This window comes from Alternaria ethzedia (assembly GCF_023757985.1).
Source record: "Alternaria ethzedia strain BMP 0044 chromosome Unknown scaffold_4, whole genome shotgun sequence".
In the NCBI taxonomy this organism is placed as follows: Eukaryota; Fungi; Ascomycota; class Dothideomycetes; order Pleosporales; family Pleosporaceae; genus Alternaria; species Alternaria ethzedia.
The window spans coordinates 216,645-243,592 of record NW_026056197.1 but is presented as its reverse complement, the minus strand read 5'-3'; the positions used below and the strand labels follow the sequence as shown (position 1 = coordinate 243,592).

At 53.0% G+C, this 26,948-nt stretch overlaps 10 protein-coding genes and 1 non-coding gene across 11 annotated transcripts; 6 read left to right on the top strand and 5 right to left on the bottom strand.

Annotated features, from left to right (window-relative positions):
- Positions 1–132: 132 nt before the first annotated feature.
- J4E87_002203 (uncharacterized protein) lies at positions 133–1,344 on the top strand (the record flags this gene model as incomplete). The annotated part of the gene is made up of 1 exon (XM_049373841.1): positions 133–1,344. The coding sequence occupies one exon, from the start codon at positions 133–135 to the stop codon at positions 1,342–1,344; it is 1,212 nt and encodes a 403-aa protein (XP_049235981.1).
- Positions 1,345–4,431: 3,087 nt separating this feature from the next.
- Positions 4,432–5,248, top strand: J4E87_002202 (uncharacterized protein; the record flags this gene model as incomplete). Its single annotated transcript, XM_049373840.1, has 2 exons — positions 4,432–4,554; positions 4,616–5,248. The coding sequence occupies 2 exons, from the start codon at positions 4,432–4,434 to the stop codon at positions 5,246–5,248; spliced, it is 756 nt and encodes a 251-aa protein (XP_049235980.1).
- A 522-nt stretch (positions 5,249–5,770) lies between these two features.
- Positions 5,771–5,862, bottom strand: J4E87_002201. The gene has a single exon. It is a non-coding gene; the product is annotated as a tRNA-Asn (tRNA).
- An 86-nt stretch (positions 5,863–5,948) lies between these two features.
- J4E87_002200 (uncharacterized protein) lies at positions 5,949–6,861 on the bottom strand (the record flags this gene model as incomplete). The annotated part of the gene is made up of 5 exons (XM_049373839.1): positions 5,949–5,993; positions 6,052–6,101; positions 6,151–6,264; positions 6,455–6,823; positions 6,855–6,861. 5 exons carry the CDS (start codon positions 6,859–6,861, stop codon positions 5,949–5,951), a joined length of 585 nt encoding a protein of 194 aa, XP_049235979.1.
- A 797-nt stretch (positions 6,862–7,658) lies between these two features.
- J4E87_002199 (uncharacterized protein) lies at positions 7,659–8,637 on the top strand (the record flags this gene model as incomplete). Its single annotated transcript, XM_049373838.1, has 3 exons — positions 7,659–7,768; positions 7,826–8,349; positions 8,399–8,637. 3 exons carry the CDS (start codon positions 7,659–7,661, stop codon positions 8,635–8,637), a joined length of 873 nt encoding a protein of 290 aa, XP_049235978.1.
- A 4-nt stretch (positions 8,638–8,641) lies between these two features.
- On the bottom strand, positions 8,642–9,709 carry J4E87_002198 (uncharacterized protein; the record flags this gene model as incomplete). The annotated part of the gene is made up of 2 exons (XM_049373837.1): positions 8,642–9,363; positions 9,412–9,709. The coding sequence occupies 2 exons, from the start codon at positions 9,707–9,709 to the stop codon at positions 8,642–8,644; spliced, it is 1,020 nt and encodes a 339-aa protein (XP_049235977.1).
- A 1,468-nt stretch (positions 9,710–11,177) lies between these two features.
- Positions 11,178–13,391, top strand: J4E87_002197 (uncharacterized protein; the record flags this gene model as incomplete). Its single annotated transcript, XM_049373836.1, has 4 exons — positions 11,178–11,280; positions 11,340–12,109; positions 12,168–12,998; positions 13,047–13,391. 4 exons carry the CDS (start codon positions 11,178–11,180, stop codon positions 13,389–13,391), a joined length of 2,049 nt encoding a protein of 682 aa, XP_049235976.1.
- Positions 13,392–14,031: 640 nt separating this feature from the next.
- On the top strand, positions 14,032–15,381 carry J4E87_002196 (uncharacterized protein; the record flags this gene model as incomplete). Its single annotated transcript, XM_049373835.1, has 3 exons — positions 14,032–14,099; positions 14,150–14,182; positions 14,238–15,381. The coding sequence occupies 3 exons, from the start codon at positions 14,032–14,034 to the stop codon at positions 15,379–15,381; spliced, it is 1,245 nt and encodes a 414-aa protein (XP_049235975.1).
- Positions 15,382–16,340: 959 nt separating this feature from the next.
- On the bottom strand, positions 16,341–19,964 carry J4E87_002195 (uncharacterized protein; the record flags this gene model as incomplete). Its single annotated transcript, XM_049373834.1, has 3 exons — positions 16,341–16,625; positions 16,676–19,819; positions 19,869–19,964. 3 exons carry the CDS (start codon positions 19,962–19,964, stop codon positions 16,341–16,343), a joined length of 3,525 nt encoding a protein of 1,174 aa, XP_049235974.1.
- Positions 19,965–21,277: 1,313 nt separating this feature from the next.
- J4E87_002194 (uncharacterized protein) lies at positions 21,278–22,225 on the bottom strand (the record flags this gene model as incomplete). The annotated part of the gene is made up of 1 exon (XM_049373833.1): positions 21,278–22,225. The coding sequence occupies one exon, from the start codon at positions 22,223–22,225 to the stop codon at positions 21,278–21,280; it is 948 nt and encodes a 315-aa protein (XP_049235973.1).
- Positions 22,226–22,710: 485 nt separating this feature from the next.
- J4E87_002193 (uncharacterized protein) lies at positions 22,711–23,547 on the top strand (the record flags this gene model as incomplete). Its single annotated transcript, XM_049373832.1, has 1 exon — positions 22,711–23,547. The coding sequence occupies one exon, from the start codon at positions 22,711–22,713 to the stop codon at positions 23,545–23,547; it is 837 nt and encodes a 278-aa protein (XP_049235972.1).
- Positions 23,548–26,948: the final 3,401 nt, after the last annotated feature.

Genomic DNA, 26,948 nt, shown 5'->3' with positions numbered 1-26,948 from the left:
CTCGCCCTCTGAGTCAATTGCGCCTGGCTGATATCTAGCAACTGTATCGCAACTGTTTAAGAATACAACGTAGACTTTGCAGATATTCTAATAGCAATCTAGACCACCTATTCTCCTCGCAGAGCTGCCGCCATGGCGCAAGCAGAGAACGAACACGCGAGCGATAACCCTCGAGATGGCTTCCAAACGAGTTCGGCGCGCGCATTGGGCGACAACCCCATAGATCTCCACGTTATCGGTCGCGGTACATGCGGCACCATCTATACCTGCGTGGATCTCTCCACGTCTGCATACAAGATTGGTCGGGACCGAGACGCCCTATGGAATGATATACGGCTGACTGCTCACGTACATCGGTCGTTGACGGATTCAGAACGCGACTGGAAAATCAAAGATTACACTCCCAGAGTGCCAGCTATCAAGGGCTGGATAGCAGATGAAGCTAAAGAAGACTTCTGGGCACAATTCGCTGGCTGTTTCACGGAAGCCGAAGACAAGAAGACGGCACCGTTCCTGTTTTCCCTATCCCTTATCCCTACATTAGGCCCTGAGGTTCGACAGGCTCTGATGACGCGCTACGAGTTCACTACATCCACAGCCACGGTATTCGCCAATCCCGAGAACGACTTTTGTCTTGTGCGACCATATCTTGGACTGGCAACACGCAAGGACGAACCGTTGTGTAGGTCGGACAACCTTTGGAACTTTCCTCTCACAAGAGAGGACCTCAGATCGTTTCCATTCGACGACAACCTGGCGATGGAGTTGGCGAAAGAAATGGCTACAGGCCTGGCTATCATACATTGGCATGCTCTCGTAGACGGTATGGATATCGAGTTTGTACTTGGTGGAGCAAATGATTGGGATGGGCAGCAAGTCATTCTTGCCAGCGATCTCGAGACCTCCGAACCCTTCTGCTCCTCCTCACCGCCAAATCTCGTTCTCGGCGCCCCGATGTCGAAACCCAACTGGAGAAAGCAGAACCGATGGGACCGAACATATCATATGTCAGATGAAATGCGCCTTTACGTCCTCGATTTCGACAAAGCCTCGCTCCTCTCCTTCGATCGACCCGAAGCCGCCATACAGCGATTAGTCACATCGGTGACCTGCAACGACCCATACTTCCCCGATCCTACGGCTACAGAAGACGGAGGTAGACAGTTGTGGAATGCTTTTAGAGCGACATACCTAGAGACTGCACACTCTGTGTCGAAGCCCCTCCGACGGACGTACGGGAAACGAGCGAGAGGCTGGCCATTATGGTTTATGGGACAATGGGAGAAGAAGGCGGAACAGCTGTCGGGAGGAAGGAACGGCGAATTCATCGAGTTTGGGGACTAACCACTCACAGCTGTATTCGGAGCCCCGGGGCTGCTTTACGGCCGCAACGCTCGCAATAAAGACGAGCCCGTATTCCCGAGATGTACCTGATGTAGTCTGCGCTATGGAGATGTACGCTATGTTTCCATTTGATAGGCTGCGGAATCCTGCACAATGAATACGTCAGGGTCAGGTACGCTCCATGAAGAGCGAGCTCTGTCGCAGCCTTATGGTCATCCTTCGTATGATTGAGATGTAGTATATCCAACTAGTTCGCCTTTTATTTCATGCGATGATGGCCTCGAAGCTTCTCACGGGTGATACGATTGGTGTGGCCTCAGTACTAGTACCGATGTCAGCTGCCAAGTTTGTGGCGTTGCTCAGCCTCCCTCGTTTCTGTCTGCTCCCGTTAGTATATCTCCTCAGAACACCCTTCATCCGAAACTGCTGCCTTGCATCTCGCATTCGAAACCGGGGCTTTACCTTATGGCCAGGGCGTTCGCTATGTCAACAAACAACACAAGCACCAGTGTCTCTACCAACTCAACACAGGTCCGGCAGTCTGCCTCTACCCGGTTCTCGCCTCTTCTGCATAACGGTGACAGCTTTCGGCTTTTGCGCGTGCTGCCTAGCCTGCTCCAAGTTTCTCCAATACGATGTGAATTGTTCACGTCTTCGATCTCAGGCAAAGAAGACCAGTATATCGCTGGATCATATGTCTGGGGTCCACCCGAGCCAAAAATGTCCATACTCGTGAACGGCGAACATTTCCAAGTGCGAGAAAATCTCTTCCGCTTCTTAAAGGCCTTCCGCAGCCGTTACCAATCGCAGGTCATATGGCTGGATGCCATATGCATCAACCAGGACGATATTGAAGAGCGGAGTCATCAAGTTCAAGAGATGAAACAGATCTATTCTGGCGCCAAGTGCGTTTACAGCTGGCTCGGCTATGACAAATCATTGCCTCATACTGGCATTTTCAATCGGCAGTACATAATCGATTTGTACTATCGGTGCAGAAGTGATGAACGCCAGGATACACGACAAAGAGACCAATTCGAGTACATCTTCCAAGCAGAGTATTGGTCACGGATGTGGATTGTTCAAGAATTTATTCTTGCAAAGGAAGTCCAGTTGTTGGTGGGAAGAAACAGACTCCCTTACAGCAAGTTGGAAACTTTTAACGGAAATCGACCTCTATTTGAGAAATCGACTGTCATATCGCAAACTAACGCATTCAACTTCATGGTTTTCCGACGCGTACCGAGTAGTTTTGAAGCTTTGTTTGCGAACTTTGGCATGTTACCACGTTCAGTTCCTGTAGACGGCGTTTTCGCTCTACTTGGCCTACTCAAAGGGACTGAGGAAGAACTGAGGCTCATCAGTATCGCCGATTACAGCCTCACCGTATGGCAGCTTCTCCAGCAAATCTTGGCACTAGACATTCTCATAAATCCTTTCAGATTTGCCGAGCTGTACAATCGTTCTGTTATCAAAGGACAAAGAGACGAGTACATGGGCGGTCACGTTGGTCTGGAACTGATGGGACGCCCGCTTTGGCCACTAAGCGGTGCCAATGACAGTCGGTACGGGCGCACTGAAGGTTCCCCCCTGGAGATGGCTATGGCTATACGAATGTACCAAGCTATCAGGGATCGCGAAAAGACCGACGCTGATACTATCGAAGTCGCAATGTACACGCCGCAATGGCGTACCGTTTCTGGACAAAGTGGCGTATCAGTCGGACTGTACAGGATTTATAAACAGCCAACGAAAGCGCGCTCTCTTTGTACGGACGTCCTAGTTGAAGCTTGCGACTCACGGTGCGCCACTACCTGCACCACCCATGCACTTGTTGGCTTTTCATGGAAGTTTCCCCACGACCTTGGGCAGACCCACGATCCAGCACCGAATCCATCAATTGATGTACCACTACTCGCCTCTTATGCTTCAGGGGATGTTGCTCAGCTTATTCACAACATTCAGCAACGGTCAATGGAGATGTTAGAAGCTATAAGCAGCAAGGTACGCATGACCACGAACGACAGATACAGTACTTACTGGCACGGAATCCCGTACAAACTAGAGACGGATGTCGAGACCATAGTAACACTGTCGACATTTATCAAAGATCTGGAATCTCATAAAGGATGGCCAGGATTATCAGAGCTGGCAATCGACTTGACACGAAAACCAGGAACTGAAGAAGATACTATGAGGCCCAAGTAGCGCCCTCTTTCGAAGGGAGCATGTGTCGTAAAAGAGGAGGAGAAACACTCGCAGATTGCTGGACGAGAGAACCGAGGGACGCTACATTGCGCTACTGAGGCAGCTACGTCTTTTTTGACTACTCACTTAAGGGTATTAGGGTGTTGGTTACTGTATATCGATAGTGTCTTCGTATTATGTATGGATATGCGCTGCGGGATGGAACACCGGATTATGACTACCAGAACTCTAAGTAACAGCTTGATAAAGACTGTCATCGCCTATGTTCATTTAATTCCTCGACTATGCTTCCCCATGCGAGCCTAGCCGAGAGTCTAGGATGGTACTATATGTATAGGTGTAAAAAGACGGGCGTGTCTGATGCGGTGTATTTCTGGGGGTTGAAATTAGGGAGGAGCTGCCCATTGTTGTATGACTAACGATTCAGTCATAATATCTGCATCGTCGTGTGTGAGTCGCTGTTAGGGGCCCAACTAACAGGTTATCGTGATATGGGCCGATCAGAGCTCCAGTGACGGCTCGCAGCGGCCAATCGACATGACCTCGAGAGGGGATGTACTCAGGGGGCTCTCAGCAGATACAATTCCAGTGAAGCTCGTAGGGATAGATAACCACAATGTCGGCGATACTCGGAGCGAGCGAGGCAGCCTGAGCCGAGTAAATTGATAGGCAGCAACCACAACAATAGCAATATAAATAGTGCCTATTAGCCGAGTAGTAAAGGCGTACAACTCTTGCAACAACCAATAGTGATCCCTCGTTCTGCCGAAGAAAGGTACAACCTCACTAACCTACACAACTTCCCCGACTCTGTCTGCTTGATTTCACTACCCATAAACCTTTGCAATATAGCAAACATCGAATGCAATCGCCACAGAGATGCCCAACTACGCGCGACAGAGTTCCTTGGACCTGGACGAGATCTTCGGCCACTATATCAAGAACGACAGCAACGCCGCCATGATGAGAAACATTCGTACCAAAGAGAGAATGAGCAGCGCCGTAGGTAGCCGGGAGGGACTAGTCTTATGTCGAGGGAATACACTGACCTCTCCTACCACAGCACCACTGCGAGGACAAGGAGTGTGGCGGCGGCCCATCAATGAGATGTGTCAGCGCGCTGCACTTCTGCTGGTGTCTCGCTCCCGTCATCGACAAGGACAAGAAGTCAGATACATACGACGAGGTTGTGATCTGTGGGCAGCGCTTCCAGTGCATCTCCCCTAAAGGATGCGCCGTGCATCCATACCTAGCGGGCTACAATCTCGACGTCAAGAACGCGCGCAACAACTACCCGAATGTCAAGGTCGAGTGGAAGGCCATTTTCGAGTCATTCAAGGCTGAGCAAGATGCAGCTGTGGCAGACAAGACGGAGCAACAGGAGTTAGTGAGGAAGGAGAAAAAGATGACCGAACCTCAAAAGAACCGCTACCGGAAGCTGCAAGACCAAGCCGCGTTCCGGAGAAGTCTCGAGAAGGAGCTTGGTGTCGACCAAGAGGATACTGCCCAGGAAGTAGGACAGTCTCCACCACGTCTACCCACTACGACTCCCGCCCGACCCCGCCGAAAAGATACCAAGAAAGCCAAGAGACAGAGAGCACGCAGAGACCGTGATAATGCAAAGGCCTCCGAGGAGATGGCCGAGGAACACGATGTGTCAAGTGAGACAAGGGGTCTAGAGGTGAGATCGGCGTGAGAGGAGGTGAGACGCTCGCGAAATTAAGGCTGGGTGCCCGTGGAAAGACCGGAAGGTCAAATTGACTCAATCGCACAAGGCCTATCGAAAGAAGGTGACATTGTAGCACGGTGTGTGGGCGAGCAAAGGTTTGGTGGATGGTATGGAGTGTGCGTTCAGATAGTGCTAGTCCTCGAGAGATTTGGCAGTCAGGCGGCAAAAGACTTCGAATGAGAATTTTGAAACGTACAATATTGCGATCACATTGAAACACGCGTTATATCGCGTCATGACGGTATGAACTGCCGCTTGCAACATCTTTTGTATATGTCGACGCGTAACGTTGTTGTAAGGACGCGCATGAAGGAGCGTGGCCATAGCGCTAATTGATGACGTTTACCGGTTATGTAAGCCCACAGACCCGTGGATCCTCGGTAGCTGTCAGTCCATGCCACTACCCACAACCCTAGCATCCAAAAATGTACTCTTTCGTTAACCCACGCCAGCCTGCCGCCTCGTCCACATGAGCAACCAAAAAATTCACTCCTCCGGGAAGGCTCGAACTTCCAACCTCCTGATGACTGCTACTGCAAGCTGTAACAGTCAGACGCGCTAGCCAATTGCGCCACAGAGGATAACTGAATTGTGATGTGCAAATCCTCGATTGACTGGATCGTGATTCCAGGGCGTGCGAAATCCATCACGCCTTCTACATGCCAACCTACGGCTTTCCAGTCCATACAGGTGGGCCCGGGATGTTGTATACCTAGGAAATGCTGTCAGCACAAGGCTTTTGCAGCAAGTCATGTCTCCGTCGGACGTACCGTCTTTGCCGAGACCTCGGGATTGTAAATGTCGATATTGATCTCGGGTTCTATCTATCATCAGTCGCATACTCTTTGCTCGGCCATTGGCATACGTACGGTCCATACTCCATACGCCTGGAATTTTGACCATATACTCCTTGCTAGGAATCGAGCCTCCCCCCTTATCGTTCGTCACCTCCAAATGCGCGCATTCGGGGTAAAATTGTGGTTCTGAGCACCCCAGATCGTTAGCGCTTTGCACCTTCCGTCATCCTCAAAGAGCTGCATCTGGACGAAGGAACCTTGGACGTACTATTCGCGGAATGCAAGCTGATGATCTCATGCCTCACCAAGTACCTCCCCGCCTTCAGCCCTACAGGCACCGTCTCACTCCATAGGCTTGGACTTCCGTCCCACATACTGAACGCCTTCTGGAACCACTCTCCAGTCTCGATGCTTCCTTCCAGCAACCCCTTTTCGCCGATCTTGAACCAATTTGCCGTTTCGCTAGCAAAGGTCGCGCAGTCATTATCGGCGTTGTCGCAGTATGCCATCCAGGCTATCATAGGGCCGACGGTATGCACCCAGTACGAGTATACGGCGGTTATGTTCTCGCCCGCGCGAATGGGTATGTATGCACGAGCGGGTATACCGGGGGTGTTGCAGGAAAGAGACGTGTTGGTAGTTTCGAAAATGGGGTTGTTGGAAATCCATTTTCGCTGTGGCATCCATGCGGCAGCGTCTTGCATGGCTTGGTCGCCATAAGGATCGTAGCTATAAAGATCGTTAACTGGATCGACTTGTTTACATTCTTTGAGGACACTGCATCTTGGCCTTACCCAGGGTACCACGTGTCTCCGACAGTATAGTTCAAAGCTCCGCCATGAGCGGAGACCCGACGGGCCAAGAGTACGGCGGTGGTTGCGAGGAGAAGACACATCGTGAATGTCCTTACCCTGAGCGGAATGCGATGAAAAGTAACTGTTCGAGCAAGCTGATCTATTCTTAGGAGGATATTATGTCTTCTTGTCTGCTCAAAGTTCCTCAAAGAAAGCAGGACGACCGGCGCGAAGCTCCCCACATGGCACCAATGTCGGCCTCATATAACGTACCAGACATTCAGCGAAACCACCCTTCTATCCGCGGGCCTCACTAAGCAGCACTTGCTCATTGCCCTGTCCCTATATTGCGCTACTCTCCAGGCCTCGCGAGGCTTGTCTAAAAGCTGCGCCTGACGTCAAGCTTCGTCCGGCAACTAGAGTAGCTGGATTAGACTCTGAGGATGGGCCGACCAGTAACATCGAGTCCTCGTGTTTCATATCGGCAGTTGCAAAGTGGTAGACGTGGAATGCAGGGATACAGACATATGCGGGTAATGTGCGAAAAATGCTTGGTATGAAGCTTGATTGCGAGCATCTTCCCCTTTATCCGGAGCTACCTAACAAACGCTCTGATGAACGCTGGACTTCATGTGGCGCCACAGGCTTCGGACACTACATGACGAGACGAGAGTGTTAACTTCCACGAATGAGAGTCGACCCCACTCTGTCCATGGGGAGCTGTTGCGTGTATATAGTGACCAGGCTCAGACATGGAACTGCCAAACTACCTCCAGCTCCTCCAAGATGCTTACCCGAACCTTTGTTGCAACCCTCGCACTTGCCTCGGGTGTTCTCGCTGCACAGTTGACACAAGTCTCCAACTATGGCGGTAGCGCGCGAGCAAAGCCAGGCATGTGAGTGATCCGCGCCCCGCCTTTCCAAGGTTGCAATTGACTAACACGCCACCCAAGGTGGGTGTATGTGCCTGACCAGGTCAAGAGCGATGCGCTAGTCGTGGCGATCCACTCATGCCAGTCGTCGGCACAGAAGTATTTCCAAAACTCCCTGATTCCATGGAAGAAAGGGTCGGATAGCAAAGGCTACGTGACGGTCTGGCCGAGCTCCACGACTGAATGCTGGGATGTATCCAGCAAAGCTTCGTTGTCGCATAATGGCGGTGGCGATTCGAATGCTATCGCGAACATGATCATCTATGCGATCGACAAGTACAAGATCGACCCCAAGAAAGTATTTGTGACGGGTGGCTCCTCAGGTGGCATGATGAGCAACGTTCTGGCCGCCACCTATCCCGAGCTCATCAGCGCAGTGTCTCTATACTCGGGTGTACCGGCTGGATGTTTCGTCTCTGCATCCGGGGCAGCGGCAGCGTGGAATAACACCTGCTCCGGCGGACAGTCCATCTCGACTGCGCAGCACTGGGGTGACGTAGCTCGAGGGATGTATCCCGGGTATAACGGAACACGACCGCGCATGCGTAAGTCCCCGGTTAAGTGCGCTCATGAACCACGTACTGACTTCTCAAGAATTCTGGCATGGCTCGGTAGATGGAACATTGAGCCCGAAGAACTACGACGAGACGCTGAAGCAGTGGACCAACGTGTTTGGTATCAGTACCACGCCGACAAGCTCGAAGAAAGATACGCCAGAGCGCAACTACCGCACTGACGACTTCGGTCCGAGTGTCGAAGGTATCTGGGCAGTAGGGGTAGGCCATAGCGTTCCTTCGCATCTGACCGTATCGGAAGCCTGGTTTGGCCTGTAACCGGTCAATGGCTCTCGCTTCTACGATGCACTTCCTTTGGTACTTCTAGCGTAGCCCTTCGTTCTGGTCGTCGGACAGGGCTGATATCGGGACGCGGCGAATCCTGTATAGGTGGCGGAGATGCACTGCCCTCGATACCTGATGTAGATGCAATGCTTGCCGCATATACGCTGTTTTCCCTCTCTTCTCGGAGCTTACTGTACGTGCGACTGATCCTCTCTAGATCGGGATTTCGTAGGATCTCGCCAGGAACTTCGGGAAACCTATGAGTGTCTTCGTCATTGCCGACATGATCTGTATCGAGCTTCTCATGCGCAGCATCGCCCAGGTAATTGCCAGCAGACGTCAGCCATTTGCGCACAACGTTTCTACCGGCTGTCGGCTGATCAGCTTGGGTATTCTCTTGTTGATCATCGTGAGAAGTAGGGCTCGGTTGAGGGTATTCGGAGCCGGGATGCGTGATAGTCGGGATCAGTTCAATAGCATTGGGCGACTCTGAGCGTATGCCCAAGCCATTCTCTGAAGTACCCTTGGGGCTGAAGTAGGTGGAGGAAGGAGGCCGGGGAGATGGTCGTCGCTCGCTACTGCGACTGGGGCGCGATGAGCCAGAGTTCTCACAATGGTCCACATGCTTCTCCTGCGGAGCCTCATCACCACCAGTCGACCACAGGATATATAGAGAGCCAAGTGCGGCCAAGATTGTTCCAGCTATGGGTGACCATTGCCCTGGGGATTCTGTTAGCACCGAACATACCACTGCGCTACACTACTCACCAATCGAAGCCATAGGTTCCGTCATATACCGCACCTGAGGACTGAAGAAATTTGCTTCGCCAACCCCAATGATTGTGATGATCACCCCGCCAAATAAGGGGATCTCTATGACACTCAAGAACTTTCTCACGACGTTGTTGATGCCTTTCAACTCTCCAACCGTCATGTTGGCGCCCTCGATCCGAGTGTCTAGCGGCTCCACGTGACGTCGTCTCTTCCAGTTGATCTCCAGAATCTTATCCCAGGTGAAGATCAGGGACAGTATCGCAGGTATGCAAAATCCGGCCGAGAGCAGCATGGCGGCGTTGAAAGTCAGAATGCGCGGCACGGGAATGACATAGACATCGGCGGCAGATCCGCCTCGCATCGGAGAATTCGGACCCACGCTTTCAGAGCACGTCAGATTGCAAGTAGCATGCTCATACGGAAAGTTAGCGGCACCTCGGAAAGAACTCCCATTATCGTCGCTGCTACAGGCCGTTGGAGTGACCCGGTAGAACTCGACGCAGAGGGCCAACAGCCCCATCAGGATCAGTATCGTCCAGAGAAATATGATGTTGCGACCAGGAGACTGGAAATAAGTTCGCGACAGTCTCACTGTGAGAGGCGCTGCTAAAATGCCAATTGCGCAAAACTGGAAAGCCTGCACAGGCGAAAACAATCGATCAGTTTTTGTCGCACGGCATGTTGGCACCAAGAACTTACGCCGTAAATATCCATATCGACGCCGCCTATTAGGATTCTTGGTCAGAAATGCGCTTCTTGAAGTTCTTGGTGGCCGTTATACTGACCATTCGTATGCGCGGCTGCTAGCACGAGGGCCTGCAGGGCCGAAATGGCCGGCAGAATTAAAACGGCAGCCAGACAGGTGTTCCGTAGCCATTCTGCTTTGCGAAAAGTTACACATGCGGCAACAAGAACATAGTACAGGATCTGTATTCATGCGTCAGTTTTCTGATAGGTCCAGACCCACTCCACACGTGGTAAGGAGTTGGTACTAACACGCGACCCTGCTCCATAGTTGGACGAAATGGGCCAGGCACAGACAACTTGTAGCGTTGGGCTAGACGTTGTAGCGGTCGAAGTAGCGGTCGCAAAATTGGATAGCGCTGTAGTTGCAGACATGCTTCCCTGGTATGGGTAAAGACAGATGGGATGAAGACATTGCTGGATGAGCCGTCACGAAGGAAGAGCAGCGGCATAGGTATTGCGCAGCGCGCATAAGGGCGCGACTCCGGGGTAAGGCGTGCCATGTAGATCTCCAATGGTTTGGGGCAATGCAGATTACCGGTGAACTATATCGTCTTCGCCTGTCGCAGTTGCATAGGGCGAGAGGCTGAGTGGAAGGCATGACCTGTCAGCGCTGGACCCTTTCTCGATACGGGAGGCGCTACTTGCTAGCGGCCCAACCGGCGCCGAGATGCCATCATCTTGTCATCCTGGGCTGCGAGCTCAGCCTCCTGGGCTGCAGATGTCGCGACAATACAAGAGCCTCACTTGCCTGCCGCCATGCCCATGTCGCGCGTCATCGTACAAGCAATTTCTCGGCATCGGTACTGAAGTCCACGGTTGCGACGGCGGTCCAGGCACGCCGGCTCACAGATCGCCTGCAACGTCTAGCGGGCGTACGTACCCATTAATCGGCCCTTACCCAGAACCCAAAAGCTTGTTCTTGCACGTTTTAAACGTCAGGACACCTCCTGGGGTTTTTCTGGCCCCAAGATCATCTTGCAGTGTGGATTTCCAGCATTGCTACGGGGCGCAACATGTTGAACCAGCGCGCCACAGAGACAGAGAGGCCTGACCTTGATACTAGCAAGATCAAAGAGTGGCGCTCTATAGTGACGCTTATTGTTTTCGTATTGACAAGTAAGTAGCGTGTGTGTACTGACATTGCAGATGGCGGACTAACGAGCAAATGTTTGTAGACATCAATGTTCTTTTTCCATTCCACATACCCATCTATGTGCCGCGGATAATATGGACCCCACTCGTCAAGACCATGAGCGCGTTGCGCATCATTGCACCACCACAACACCCAACGAGGGTCCGGAATGGCAAGCCTGGACCATTCGTCCGGTTCGACTTTCCCATGAACTTCATAACGACACCTCTGGTAGCGGATCTCTTTCTACTAGCCATCCTTGCTATTGGCGCAAAAGAAGTAAAGGGTGGCACCCTGGGTGATCAGGGTATTGTTCCATACGATATCATGCTGTTCTTCCTCTCTCTTGCTTACATCGCCATTTCTGTTGATGCTTCCGGTCTCATTAGATGGCTAGCTTTCAAGGTGTTGCAGAAAGGAGGGAAAGTCGGTCACCGGCTTTTCTTCTACCTGTATGCCTTCTTCTTCCTTCTCACTGCGTTCATCGGTAACGATCCGGTCATTTTGTCTGGCACTGCGTTCCTGTCGTACATGACGCGTGTATCAAGCAACATCAAGCATCCAAGGGCGTGGATCTTCACACAGTTCTCGGTCGCCAACATCGCATCGGCGATACTGGTATCATCCAATCCGACCAACCTAGTCTTGGCCGGCGCGTTTGGGATCACATTCATCAAGTACACGGCCAACATTATCGTACCAGTTCTTGTCACGGGAGTTGTACTGTATCCTTTCTTGTTGTACATCATCTTCCACGACGAATCTCTCATCCCCGCCTCTATCAAGATGGAAGATCTTCCAGATGAGCTCAAGGTAAGCACTCCCACAAGCGAGGTGTTTTAGTGTGTGCTGACAAAGCTTTCTCCAACAGAACAAGAAACCGGTCAATCCCAATATTCCCTTCGCCAAAGGTGGACTCGAAGACAACGAGAACGATCCCAACAGTGACGACGACGAACAAGAGAAGAAGTTATCCCTCGAGGAAGTCCTGAACCCCTTCTTGGATAGGAAAGGCGCGATGTTTGGAGCAGCCATCATGGCAGCTACACTAATCACTGTCTTGGCGATTAATGCTGCCTCTCAAGGCTCTCATGAACGTCCGGTGTTCTGGGTCACTTTACCCGCAGCATTCGTCATGCTTATCTTCGATCTCACAATGGGTTGGCTCAATCGGGCAGAGACACGTAAGATCGCCCACGAGGGCCGACGCAGGGCAGAGACCGCACTTGCTGAAAGAGCTGAGACTAGGAGGCAGTCTGTCATACAAGAAGAGCTGGACGCGATCTCCACTCAAGCGGATCACAAGACGGCCCGGAACCCCGAGGAGAAGTCGCGACCATTGGCTGAGGCGTCTAGTCACATATTGAGCGGTCGAACACGAGAGATGATGGGCGCTGAACTCGTATCGCAGGACGAGAAGAAGCTAGAGCCAGCCAAGAGGCCGATGCCAACCACCCTCGCGTCACTCGTCGCAGACACGTATAGATGGGCACAGGAGACATTTCCGACAACTATGACCGTCTTCCACCACCTCCCGCTGGCGCTCGTTCCTTTCGCATTTTGCATGTTCGTGCTGGTCCAGGCTTTGGTCACCAAGGGCTGGGTTCCGGTCTTTGCACATGGGTGGGACCACTGGGTTGAGAAGACTGGGACGGTTGGTGCGATTGGAGGCATGGGCTTCGTTTCAGTCATACTGTGTAACGTGAGTGTTCATTTCACCATAAAACTCCCGTAGCTAACTTTGTACCAGTTTGCTGGAACTAATATCGGCACCACAATTCTGATCTCTAGGGTGGTACAATCGTGGCAAGAAATCCACCGTCAAAACGGCATTCCAATATCCGATCGAACGTTCTGGGGCACGATATACAGCATGGCAATTGGCGTCAATTACGGTGCTTTCAGTCTTGCCTTCAGTGCATCGCTGGCGGGCATGCTCTGGCGCGATATTCTGGGCAGAAAGCACATCCGTGTTGGTGGTCTGGAGTTTGCGCGCGTCAATCTGCCTATCATCGCGATCACCATGCTCGTCGGTCTGGTAGTTCTCGTTGGCGAGATCTACATCATGAGGACGGACGCTCCCTATGATAGGTGATGGGGCAGAACATCGAGGCTATCCATATGGATTGCGAACTGCGCTGTATGCCACTTCAGAAGTACTGTTTCCTCTCCCGACCTTCTCAATCGCCATCGCCACATTTGGGCGTACAGCAATAGTCTAGAATAGACTGTGCTCCTCCTCCGTTCGGGCAATTGTACTCTTCTGAGGCTTCGTCCTCTGAAGATGGTACTAGGCTCAGAAACGAGACAAGCGTCGGCAGTTGGCGAGAAGGGACCAAGGTATGTATGAACGGCGGATGAGGCATTGGGATATGCAAATGGGGAAACGGAGGCTCGAAAAGACAGATACGGCGCGAGGCCGTCATACACACATCCGCAATGGACGACGAGGACGGGTCGATGCAAGATTCTAGACGATAGACGCGCGCGACACCAAGGCCGGAAGGACTGTCTCAATCATAATCAACACTCTACTCATACCCTTTCGCTTCAACGGCAACACGAACGTCGTAACTGCCCGGTGTCTCAAAGCTCGGTCCCTTTCTCGTGACACCACCAGCATTGCGTTAGCGCGTCATTAGCGCGGACCCTGACATCCGCTATCCCACGCCTACGACTCCCAATACTTTCACAAAAAACACTCTCAGCGTAACATCTATATTCGAGTCCTTAGCATGGCGAACGCAAGCTCTTTCCGCAACGACGCGCCCACGCTGGAGGCAACCGAGGCAGAGCTGTCAAGGTCAGTGATAACATTCGCGACATCTACAAACGATTGCTCACACCTTATAGGCTTCTCGCAGAAGAGATTTCTGTCCAGACCGAGTAAGTCCTGTCTTGGAGCGATCGCACAAGGATTTATGGCTGAACTCCCACGCAGGCTTGATGAACTCAAGAACAAGGTTGCAGAGCTCGAGACCAGGCGGGAGGACGTAGGCAGGGCATGTCATCACCTCAGCCGCGTCGTCGCTGAGAAGCTGTGCCGCAACTTTGTCGACAAGTTCCACACCACTCTACCACCAGAGCTCCGCGAGATGGTCTACGACTACGTCTGGGACGAGCCCATGCTCAGGCTAGTCTTCGATGACGTGACCTTGTACGAGAAGACTTCGAGCACTACAAGTTTCCCACGGTCCTTCGCGTCCACTGGCCATCGAGGGCAGGACAAGATCAATTTGGCGCCTTGGTCCGTACCCTGCATGGGAGACAACTGTCGCTGTTTCCTTTGGTGGGAGCTTCCACTCTGGGTCCAACACCAGTATGTCGGTATGGACGTCGCAAAGGAAGTCGCCAAAGCATACTATCGCAAGATGTCCGGCCGTCAGTTGGATGCTAATAGCCTCCATGAACTCACCCACTTCCTGTCTAAAGATCACTTCCACCTCGGCGTCAAACCTCTCGACCACATTCGTCGCCTGGAGCTCACCCTGGCGCCGGACGCTTACATCCAAGACGGAGGCCGATCAAAAGACCCCATTCAGAGCAACGAGGGCTTAGACATCTTCGCGTACCATCTCGAGAAGCTTTTGGATGTGCGTGTCAAGAAGGGTTTCCACCTCACGATCAAGCTCGAATGGAATGGTGCTCTCATATACTGTACGCCGGTCTTACAGCGCTCACGTCGCGTTGTCAACGCGTTGATGAAGGAGGGTACCGTAGTCACTGTGGTTGCTTGGGAGAAGTGCCAGCAAACGGAGTACATCGTCTCGGACTATTACGCACTTGCGCCGGAAGCCTGGCAGGCAAAGTGGATAAAGAAGGTGCGAGAAGACCAACGTCTGGAGGGCCGTCGCTCTAACTCCTACATGGACCATATGATGGCGTTCATCGATAACTCTGTCGAAGTTGACTTCGGCATTGTTGACGATGACCTCATGGATGATTCAGAACGAGAGAATTTGGAAGACGAGGCGTTTGTGAAGGCTTTGACTGGCTTGGAAGGTCCCAAGAGGAGTGTTCCTAACCCGTTCGCCGGCTACTACGCACATCCTGATGGAGATTCCGATCTGGAGGGCTCTTTTTGAGTCTGGTCATTGTTCATACATTGCGGTTTCGGACACGCGTGCGTTGGTGCTTAACGCCCCGAACGTCTGCGTATAGTACTAGATACTACTGTTGAGCTAGCAGACATCATGATGGATGCCAAAAGATAATCGTGTCTATCTCAGATTCCCTAGCCCTGATATATAAGAAAAGACAAAGTCATCCCATTACTCTTTCCTTTTTCACGTGAGGACACTGCAGACAAGCGGATAGTATCACAACATCCTAGGAAAAGTCTAACACCCACATAAAACCGTCGGCCTAGAAGACCACACTGCCTTGGGATTTTGTCATTATACCTTTTTATGCCAACTTAGACTGCAGCGCACCTTCGCTGCACAAGGTGGTATTAAGATGCAAGATCTTCCATCTCGTGAAATATTCACATCTATCGCAGAGTATCACAAGGACAACACACTGATACAACCAGTTCAGACAGTATATGTGATGCGCAACAGCCAAAATGGCGTTGCAAGATAAGTTCAATTGATTCATCCCAGATCCCCACCAAATGTTTTGTTGCCTAGTAAAGGACCCCGCCGGACGTCACATCGCCCCGTTGATCAACACCAAGTAAACACCGTCAAGGATGACGACAAATCAGAATCTCTCCAAAGAAACAAGCCCAGCGATAAGAAGGCTCTGGCAATTGCAGGCCGAAGAGTAAACGCCAAAACGCACACCCAGATGTTTTGTGACCAGCAGAAGAAAAAAAGAAATCGACCCGTACCCGACCAGCGCCGTGCTTGCTATGTACATTTGCCGCAAAAGGAAAAGGAAAACTGGTAATTCGCAAACGAGATTAGAAAAGTAGCGATTAAGTGGTATCGTGCTTTGGACATTACAAGGAACTTCGTAGACAGAGGTGTCGCTGCATAGGGATAGTGGATCCAGCGAGAAAGATCAGATGAGAGCGCAGCAAGATAATGCATCACTAGCGCTACGCTGCGGGCGAGGTCATGGGCGATATGGCTGGCGATTCATCGGCACGCCGGTTATCGCTCGTTCCCGAGACGATGGTGAATGGCGCTGTGGACCCCGCCGCTGGTGGGGCAGGCTTCACCGCTACACCATTTGGCTTCGGCGTCAAGACCGCAGAACCGGGTGGCGTTGTGTCCGACTCTTCTTCTGGAATAGTAGGACAGTATGTTTTGAGGACGTGTTTGAGGGCGGGGCGGCGGATAGGTTTCGAGAGGAAGAAGTCCATGCCTGAGTCGAGGCATTCCTATGGCTTGTTAGTATAACAGTAGGGAAATCAGGACGCTGATTACATACCTTCACGTTACTCTCCTCCGCATAAGCTGTCAGAGCGACGATGGGGGCCGAGAAACCAGACTGCCGGATCAGTCGCGTTGATTGCAGACCGTCTAGGTTGGGCATTTGGACATCCATGAAGATGAGGTTGTATGGAGCCTTACGTTCCATACTTTCCATGACCAAGTCGAGCGCTTCCTGACCGTCCTTTGCGACAGTGACATCGTACACATCTTCAAGCTTCAACATGCGCAGCACGACCTCTTGGTTTGTCTTGTTGTCTTCGGCGACGAGCACCTTGACTTTGTCTCCACGTTTTGTTGCTTCAGCCTCAACGCGCTTCATAGCTGCAACCTGCGAGTTTGGTGATTCCAATGGCGCATTCGAAGCGAAGAAAGGCTGACTAAGGCCGACAAGACGAGGCTGGGTATCGGTGTCGAATGCAACTGGCCCGGACGGAGCAGTAGCAGCGGTGTTCCCAGCGACGATCGGGCCACTTGTAGCGGACTGTATCGAGCGGGCCGAAAGCGCGTCATCATGTGAGCGACCTCGCGGCGGCTCGTCGATCGACAGGCTGCGGCGCGGTGTCCCGGTTTCCAGGTTCACGTTTCTGGAGCTGGCTGTACTGTCGGCCCGACTTGTAAGGTGCTTCAACGGTATTACCATAGTGAAGACGCTTCCGTGTCCGACCTCACTCTTGAGACCGATCGTACCCTTCATCAAACCAGCCAGCTGCGAGACGATACTCAGGCCAAGACCGGTGCCACCAAACTTCTTGCTTAGACCCAAGTCGCCCTGGACGAAAGGCTCGAATATCTTGGCATGTAAATGGTCGGGAATACCTGGACCAGTGTCCTCGACTTCGAACTCGAAAGACAACCACCGTCCCGGTGGGGGTGTTGGGGCTCGCTCCTGAGCCATATAGCGGGAGAACGCATCTCCCTTGCCCATGACGTTGATGACGTTGGCGGTTCCGAAGTTGTCGCTCGGTGTCGCAATTGAGACGGATCCTACCTCTGATGCGGAGGCTCTTACGCGAGTTTTCGAGTTGCGCGTTGAGCTCTGCCTTGATTGCAGAGACGCCTTGCGACTGTCTGACATGTGTGCCTCTCCAGGACAACGGATAGTGAGCGTGACTGAACCACCCTGTGGCGTAAACTTGAGACTGTTCGATACCAGGTTGATGACCACCTGAAGAATTCGATGTTGATCGCCGTACAGAACCATGTCCTTGAGTCGACCAAGCCCGAAAGGTCCGAGGTCGCGAAGCTCGTTCGGCCGTCCGCTATCGTCCAGGTTGTTCTCGTATGGTCCTTCGAATTCGACAGCGAGCTTGATGCCGCCCTCTCTTGCTTGCTTTTCGAAAATGGCCAAGACTTGAGAGCTGATGTCCCGTAGCCGGAACTCTTTCTCGTCAAGACTGAGCTGTTGACCGACCTGGTTCTTGCTAAACGTCAAGAGATCTGTCAATAGATTGAGTAGCAAGTCTCCACTCTTGTAGATGATGCCTAGCGACCGTCTCAACTTGTTTGGGTCGTCTTCCGACATGCACACGGCGCACATGCCCAAAATACCGTTGAGTGGTGTCTTCAATTCGTGCGAGATGTTCGCAATGAACAGCGTCTTGCTCTCGTTTGCCGCCTCGGCCGCCTTCTTGCTCTGTTCGAGCTCAGCTGTTCTTTGTGCCACCCGCTCTTCCAGCTTCTCATATTGCATCATCAACTCATCCGTCATCTCGTTGAAGGTCGTTGTCAGATCCGTGAGTTCATCGTGAATGAAGTGTTTACGATCCTTGACTTTGCCTGGAATGCGGAACTGTCTCCGCCTCTCGGCTTCCTTCTTCTCTGCTCGGTTCATTTTTGCGTTTCTCCGGTAATGTATGATTTGACCAAAGAAGCCCTCTTTGCGGGCAAGGGCCGCATCTTCCGAACTGTCGTTGGCGCCATCGTTTTGCGAGCTGAAGTCGTCGTCCTCAAACATGTGAGGCGCTACTGTCTTTTTGGTAGCGTCGCGTAATCTTCGGATGGGCTGACTGGAGAAGTGTGCCACGGGAAACGCCAGAAGTAGCATTGCACCCATTGTGCCAAAGACACAGGCAAGGATGACGTTCCGGAGGTGGTAGATGGGTCCCCAGACCTCATCGTGGGTTTGCTCTACCACAATCATCCAGTCGACCATGGGACTGTTAACGACAGCGTACCCAACGGCAACATCGTCGCCATCCTCGTTTCTAGTAGAGATGATGCTACCAGCATTGTTGGTGGCGCCGGTAGGCTTGGTGAAACCCTTGCGAATGGCGGGATATCTTGCCCAGTCGAATGGAGGCGGATCAAGAGAGGTGTCGTATTGGCCATGCCGTTGCACCTTTGCTCGCTGTGTTGGCGGGGCGAGGTAGCGAACCTGTACGTTCTCGGGAGCGTTGGGGGTATCGGCGTCGTACAGATATGCCGGAGGAAAGGTATTCGTGGCATTGTCCGGGCCGAACAGCAGGGTAAGACCACTGTTGTCTAGACCTTCCATGGCGTTGATGACATTGGTAATCAGCGACGCGTCCAGGACAGCCGTCAGCCATCCTAGAGTGTCAATGTTGGACGTGTTGTTGATGATGGGTATGGTGACTGAGACCAAGCTGAGTGTTTCGTTGACGCGGTAGGGCCCGGTGAAGAGGTAGCTCGTGTTGTCAATGGTCCTGCCTTCGTAGTGTGCCTTGTAGGTGTTGAAGGTGTCGTTGTAGGGAATCGTCTCAACAGAGAACTTTGGGTAGAGCTCGGGAATGAAGCCGTACTCGTTGTCGCCTAGCGTCGCATTCGTGCCGTCGGGCTTAAGTATGGGCAGCACAACGTCCGTCATGCTCTGTGCGGTCCGGTGGAAGACGGAGCGCTCGGAGGAATTGAAGGGGTATATCTGGGCCTGGACAGCCACACGGGTCCGCATATCACCAGAGAAGATGGCATCGTAGTCCTCCTCGACTCGGGCCCAGTTCGTCTCCGAGGTGTTGCCGTCGTAGTATCGGTTGAGGGCGGCCTGCGGGGAGAGGCGGTTCGCAGCCTGCTGGGACAGGATTTGCATCAAGTTCAGATTCGAGGAGAGCTGGGCGGCTTTGAGCGAGGCTGTCAGCGTCAGGCGAGTCGAGCGGATGTTGAGCACGAAGTTGTGGTTGGTGAGCTGGCAAAGTCAGTACCAGCATGGACGAGTATGCAGCGTCGATATGTACCCATGTTGCGACGGCTATGACGGCCAGGCCTATCATGGACGCCAGCAGAACCAGACATCCCAACTGTTCGCGGATGGGAATCCGCATCTTGACCATGGCTCTGCGAAGAGTCGCAGGCTACTCTACCGACGTGCTTTGAGGGGAGCAACGCAGCCCGGGAATAGTGGGAGAATGCGCAGCCGGGGCGGATCTCACTCAGCTGTCCAAGCGGTACCGGCGAGCTGACAGACGCGAGGGCGGGTGTTGTGGGTAGACAGAGGGGAATGTGCGAATCCCATTCCTCGCAGCGGGCGGCGGCGGAGTTTTCCAAGCGTATCGTCGACGATCAGTACAGGATCTCGATTACTCTGGGGCGCGGCTCAGAGGGCAGGCACGCAGGCGAGGTGGAGTGAAAGCACGACCAAGGCTGCTAGGCCCGAAGCAGCGCGACAGGTGCGTCGGCCTCTGGTGGTGCAGGGTTTATATTGCTTTTGGCCGCAGGTCCCGGGCGAACGATTGCGAGCAGCGGACTGGCGAAAAGAGAGGACGAGCGGGTGCTCTGGCGGGCGCTGACGATGAGTGTGAAGCTGGACGAGCAGCTCGGCGGCGGCGGCTCGGTGCAGGTCGCAGTCGCGTCCACGGTGGTGGAAAAGGGCAGAGGGCGGGCCTCCCGGGGCGAGATTAGGCGTTGGTCCCTTTGGGCTAGACGCCTCGAACGTTGAACATGGGCTGATGGCTCCAGACCCAGGCGAAGGCTTGGTTCGCCACAGCGTGCAAGCTGGCCCAGGGCAATGCATGGACAGAGCAGATTGCGCTGTGCAGAGGCGTGCCCTCTGGACGCGCACTGCTATCAGCCACACTCGGTGTCACCACGCTGTCTGCTCTGTGGTGTTTGGGGCGCCCTCGCAGCGTTGCCTCTCCACCAGCAAACACGAGTTCGAGCGACTTGGCAAGCGGGGATGGCCTTGTCGTCTTGGACGGGCCCGTCTCCACCTGCTCTTTTGATCGGCAGATTGGCTCGAGTCGGTGCGATCCAGAACCTTCGCCCGGGTCGGGCGCGCATAGGGGTTAAGCGTCCTGCCTCGCCTCCGAGCCATGACTGGCATGAAGCCACCGGCACAAAGAAATAAATCATCACGTCGAAACATCAACATTACAACGGCTGTTAGGTGGTTGCTAGCAGTCGTTGCCCGGTCCGCGCCGCTGTCTCGAGTAGTGCGCGAGCGCTGTCACGCCGTTTTCTAGCCTCATGACGCCGTCACCCACGCTCTGGTAGGCCATGCCCCAGATCGACACCCATCTCGTCTCTAGGTGCTTTCTCGGCCCTTCCACGCGTGGCACAAGCACAGCAACATGGTACCTTTCGCGTCTTTCGGTCAGCCAATATCTGCATTGCACCACCTAATATCCAACCTTCAGCTACATGCATGCTATCCTGCCCAGTTGCCCAAACTCGAGTAGCCTGCTGTCGAGCCCCGATGCAGCGACGGCAGCGGCATCTCTCTGGCCACCGACCCTACTCGCCCCAGTCCATACGTCTTCGGGTTCGTGTAGTTCCTACCCATTCTTTTGAAGAAGGTAACGACAATCATGACACCACAGACCACCTTGTCGATACCGCCTGGCGCCAGCGTCAGTCCGTCGCGGAAGATGGCCAAGTCGCCAACCTCTGCACCTCTCAGCGCGAGCACGCCCTTGTCTGAGAATGTAAAGCGCGCAATGACTTTGCCAGAGTCCTTGTCGCTCAGCACCAGTGCAATTGGTCGCATGTCGAGTGCCCAGACGTACGTCTTGTCGTCGATGGTGCAACTCCAGTCCTCAAAGTTCAACGACTCCATCTTGTACCGCGTACACGAACCATCCTCCACGGTGTAATCGAAATGCGCGCGGGGCCGCCAGGGGAAGCCTCCGTCGTTGTCATAGGACAGTGCGGCTATGTTGCGCTGTCGCATGTCCTGCGAAGTATGGAGCACCTCCATCTCCGGCTTCTTGGAGAAGACGCGAAAGCTGTTGGTTGTGATCCGGTACGAGGGAGCGACGGGCGCATCGTAGGCAGCGAGCATTTGTATCTTGCGATCATACTGGCGGAGACAGTAGGTAGCGAGGGGCCCGTCGTGTGCGCCGTAGGCAGGAGCTGGCATAGCCTCGTCATAGCCAGGAAGCTCGTCATCGTGCTCGACGTCTAGGAAGTCCAAGGCGTTTGCACGCAGAGTGGCGGACATGGTGCATCTAGTTGTCTTGTCTGCTGCTAGTCCAAAGGCCGTGGCATATATACCCTCGCCGCACGCATTGCACTCGTAGGGAATGCGACACCCATCGCGCGTGTGAGCAGTCGGCTGGCCTATGACGAGGACAAGAGCTGGTGCCGAGCCAGTCATTCGCTGCGTTAGTCATCGCTACACGCGTGAACCTGCCCGATGCTGCTCACATCGGCCACTACACGCCGAACAAACGAACATGGGTGCCCGTCGTAAAATCGACTTCATAGACTGCAGACGCGTCAAAGCTCGTGGGGTAGTGTCTGCTCCACAGGAACAAGATCCATCTTGCTTCTAACAGCTGCTTTCGGGTCCGTGCGCTCTCACACTGTCTGAGATACCGGCAGGACCACCAGCTCAGTCGACACCAGCTAACATCGTGAGACCTGGCAAAACCCATCATAAAGTCTTGCAACACGTGCGAACACATGTCGTTGCTATTCTCTATTTCTCGTGTCGCCCCGCAACCCGCCAAGCTCCTTTAGTCTTACGTGCATGGCCTACCTGCATGTCTTCCACATCACAGCTCCCTGACTCAACATCTCCACCCTCACTTGCCCTCAAGACAAGGCAGCTGTACTCTTATGCCAACAACCACTGCCAAGATGACAGACTCCAACCCCCTCATCTTCTACGACATCTCCTCCCCAATACAGCCCCGCTCCTACGCACCCAACCCCTCCAAGGCCCGCCTCGCCCTAAGCTTCAAGGGCATACCTTTCAAAACAACATGGATCGACCTCCTCGACATCTCCACCGTCCGCAAAGGACTCAATTGTCCAGCCACACGTAAGCTAGACGACGGATCCGACTTCCACACCCTACCCATGCTACAAGACCCGTCCGCAGACAAGGTCATCGGAGACAGTTTCGACATCGCCAACTTCCTCGAAGACACGTTTCCCAACTCTGGCGGCTGTCTATTTCCTAAAGAGTCAACTCACACGGGGCTTGACTACGAGAGTCCGAACAAAGACACCATGTTCTATGCACCCCTCACGTTGAACGAAGGGGCCAAACATGAGGCGTATGCGAAGTTCAACACCCATGTTGACGCCACGTTTTCTGCTCACGTAGTGTTTGTTGCTCAGTACATGCCTTTCAACCCTGAGACGGCAGATGCCGCGAAAGCACAGATGAGCAAACGTGCGCACTTGGACTCCTGGGACAGTATCTGCATTCGAGGCGAGGCTAGGGAGCAACTCAAGGTAGCGTTCAAGGCGGCGCTGAAGTCGCTGGCAGATCTTTTCATGGTTCACGAAGAGGGGCCGTTCTTGGAGGGCGAAAAGGCGAATTATGCGGATTTAATTGTGGGTGGATGGGTGAACATGATGGCTTCTTGTATGCCCACTGAAGAATGGGACGATTTTCGGACGTGGCATAGAGGTGTTTTTGGAAGGTTGCATGATGCGTTGCAGGAGAAGTACTTTGTGTGCGTATAGTGAACCATTTTTGAGGAGCGAATGTCCTTACAGAATCCGATGAGAAATATCGTGCGAAGGGGTAGTGGAATGAGACAAGCGCCGCTGCTATGGAGGCGACTGGTATACAGGGTCAACCGGATGAACGCTTTGTCCCCCATGGTAACAGACTCAAGCATTCTACTCAAGAACAATATTCTGTCGCCGAAGATCCATCATTAGAGCTTCCCCATGCATCACCCCGTACACGAATGATTCTCCGACAAGACGATAACGGCCATTAGGCAAAGGCCGCAGCACAAAGGGAAGACCACCGCGATACAGCACCCAGACCTCGTCGCCTACACGCAGCGACCTCGCTCCAGTGCCCATGAACCCTCCGCGTGTTTTGAACAGTCTTCGTTGTCGGCCTGCGCTTTGATCGAGCTCGTGCTGTAGCTGCGCAAGCCCGATTGGCGAATATGTACCATTGAACATACTCTCCACCACGGCAACTAAGCGCTTAGAATATGAGTCGAAGCTGTACGGCGAGTCCGGTGGTTCGAGCTCAAGGAGTTTGCGCCAATCTGGATATACAGACTCTGTCAATGGCGAATGGTGGGGTTGGAAATCGTCAGCGCTGGACCATGGAGTCAAGCGATGCCGGATCTGGAGGTTGAGGATGTAATCAATGAACAGTTTACCTGTTTGTACCGGGGCGGGGTATGTGTGGTTGTAGATGTCGGTAGTCAGCGTTCGCCAGAGTACTTCGACACGCGATGGCGCCTTGCCAGTGCCGCCAGGGTCGGGGTAGGATGAGTCAAGCGCAAGGGCCAGGTTAACGATGCTTGCCCATACCGCTGGAGGGTCTTCCGATTCGTCAGTAAGCAGAGAGGTCTGGTCAATCTGATCTAATCGATGTCCTTGGACCGGGAGAAGTCCTCTCTTCATGTTTTCTACATCAGGACGCCATGCGCGGTTTCCAGCAGCATGCCAGTACGCGGGGCCACGGTAGCGAAGCGGGTAGGGTTGAAGCGGCACGCTCAAGTCGGGCACCCAGGATGGTAACCCTGATATTCGTCTTTGCGAGGAATCCTCCACGTGTGACAACCACGAAAGGTTCTTGTAAGACGACATAAGTACCGCTGTAGTCTGGGTGAAGACCTCCTGTACACTGAGATTGTAATCCGGCTTGAGCGCGTTGGGCTGCGTGCGAAATGGAGACATACCCCGGTTGGCCAGGCCGAGAAAAGCGTATACCTTGTCCCTGGGATCTGAAGACTCTGAAAAGCGGTGCTTGTCAAGCAGGTTCCGGAAAGACGGTTGCTTGGTCGTTTGACCGTCGTCTCTGATCAGTGAAGATGCGAATAGCCGGGTATCATTGAGATATAGAGGGCTGATGCCGACAGCTAGCTTCGACTTGAGGACCTGCTTGTAGATTCCAGGATGTTTCCGCAGCTCTTTTACATGCTTTAGTTTGTCTGCATGGAGATGATGATACCACCGCGTGAGTTTGACAAAAGACAGCGTTTTGGATAGAATTTCCCAAGGAAAGACCTTGTTGCCACAGACTACCAGAGCCGATTTGCCAAGTGCGATCTCTTGAACGACCTGATGGAATCAGTCGTCGGTTGTGCATGTAGCTATTCGTTACACACTCACCCAAGCCCTCTTGAACCATGGGCGGTTGATGAGGACTATGAAGCCTAGCCAGTTGTAGAAGGTGAGACCAGTAGAGGATACTAGCTGACTCTCTTCGGGATTGTAGAAAGATGTATAAGGTACTAGCGGCCAGTGTTTCTCGGGAATAGCCGCTATCTTCCGCATGGTAGTGACAGCATCCAGCGTGTACTGATCTTCTTTGCCTAGCCAGACAACAACTCCATCGGCCTTCTTGAAAATATCACCCATACGGGCAACCTGAGCATTCCTCTCCTCAATGTCTGTTTGATTCATGCACAAAAGGTCTATCCAGTAGTAGGTCGGGGTTTTCGGCATGTGTGGCATGTTGATAGCGTTGCTGAGCATTTGCAGTGCATCTCGAAGGTTACTGGTGACCTTGAGAAGGCAGCCATCGCATATGATGGTATGCTGGCGGGTCGAGTCTACTTCGTCGTTCGATGCAGATTTGAATCCTACTTCATATTGTCTCGATGTTCCTGATATGGAACTGGCTTGAGGACTACCCCATGTGTATGACAGAGCTTTGAAGGAAGGCGCATCTGCAAGCTCAGTAACCTTCAACGAGCAGCGAATGATACCGTTGCTTGTCACTGGTAGGAGCTCCAATAGGCGTATACAGGTAGGAGATGGCAGACGCTCATACTGGTAGGGTTTGCTGTTGCTGAACACAGACAGCCGCGCATTTCGAGTGACGCAGGCGTGGCGCACGAAGTTCCGCAGCCTCATGAGTGGATCGAGTAGCGTCAGGGCGCACAGGCGCGTCCTGCGTCATTTTGGACAATGACGCGCGGGGTCGCGATGTGGGGAATGGTGTGCGTCATTGGCCCATTCGCGCTCAGTCAGCAAGCCTCGCTTGAACGCGGCCTTGTCGGCAAGCCTAACCAGCAGGCACGGTGCATGCACATCATCCAAGTTTCAAAATGTCTGGAGGCCTGATCGGATGTCAACCAGATTAGTGATGGAAACTACAGTTAGCTTGCGACAATTTCATACAGTAGTAACAAATACGCCAGGCTGTAGACCGATCAGCAATGGTGTGGTATCGGTACAGATTGACCTCTATGCCGTCCTCCAAAAGAAATGGATGTGCCAAGCCTGGGAAGTGTGAACTCTCGGGGCGCCAAAGACCATTGAGGAATGCATGGACGTGGACATATAAGTGGTTTTTATTATTGCATGAGCATCCCGCTTCGGGATGTTCTTGTACGACCTCTGTAGTCTTACCGTCGCAATCCAGCCATATTCGAGCAATCATCGTCAGATTAAACCATTCAACATTACCAGAACGTGCTGTTGCTTGCTTGGCTAAAGCAGTTGTAGACGGACGTGACAACTTCCGCCATGCAAGACACGCCATAGCGCCGCAATCCTTGCCGGTACTATGGCCCCAAGAGCCTATATGTGACAATAACGGCACAAGGTACGGTAATATTGCGCAAAGCATGCGACATGGTTGTCATCCATTCCAAGGGTTATCGAAACTCTATCTTATGATTGTCCAAGAATAGGTCGCATGTGATTGAGAACATTAGAAGGCGCTCGTGTTTGATGTTGAGAGGCATGAATTTCATCTCAGTTTACGTGGTGAGATTGCGCTACCAGATTGCGAATTGTTGGCATACTGGGATTGGCCATTGCAGTACTCTAGCAGTAAGGTGTTGCGTCAATGTGATCGTCTGGGGGAATTGCAGACTCTGTACGGAATCTGTTGGGTCTGATCTGTCGTGCCTCTATATCACTGGTCAGTCGGTACAAAGGCG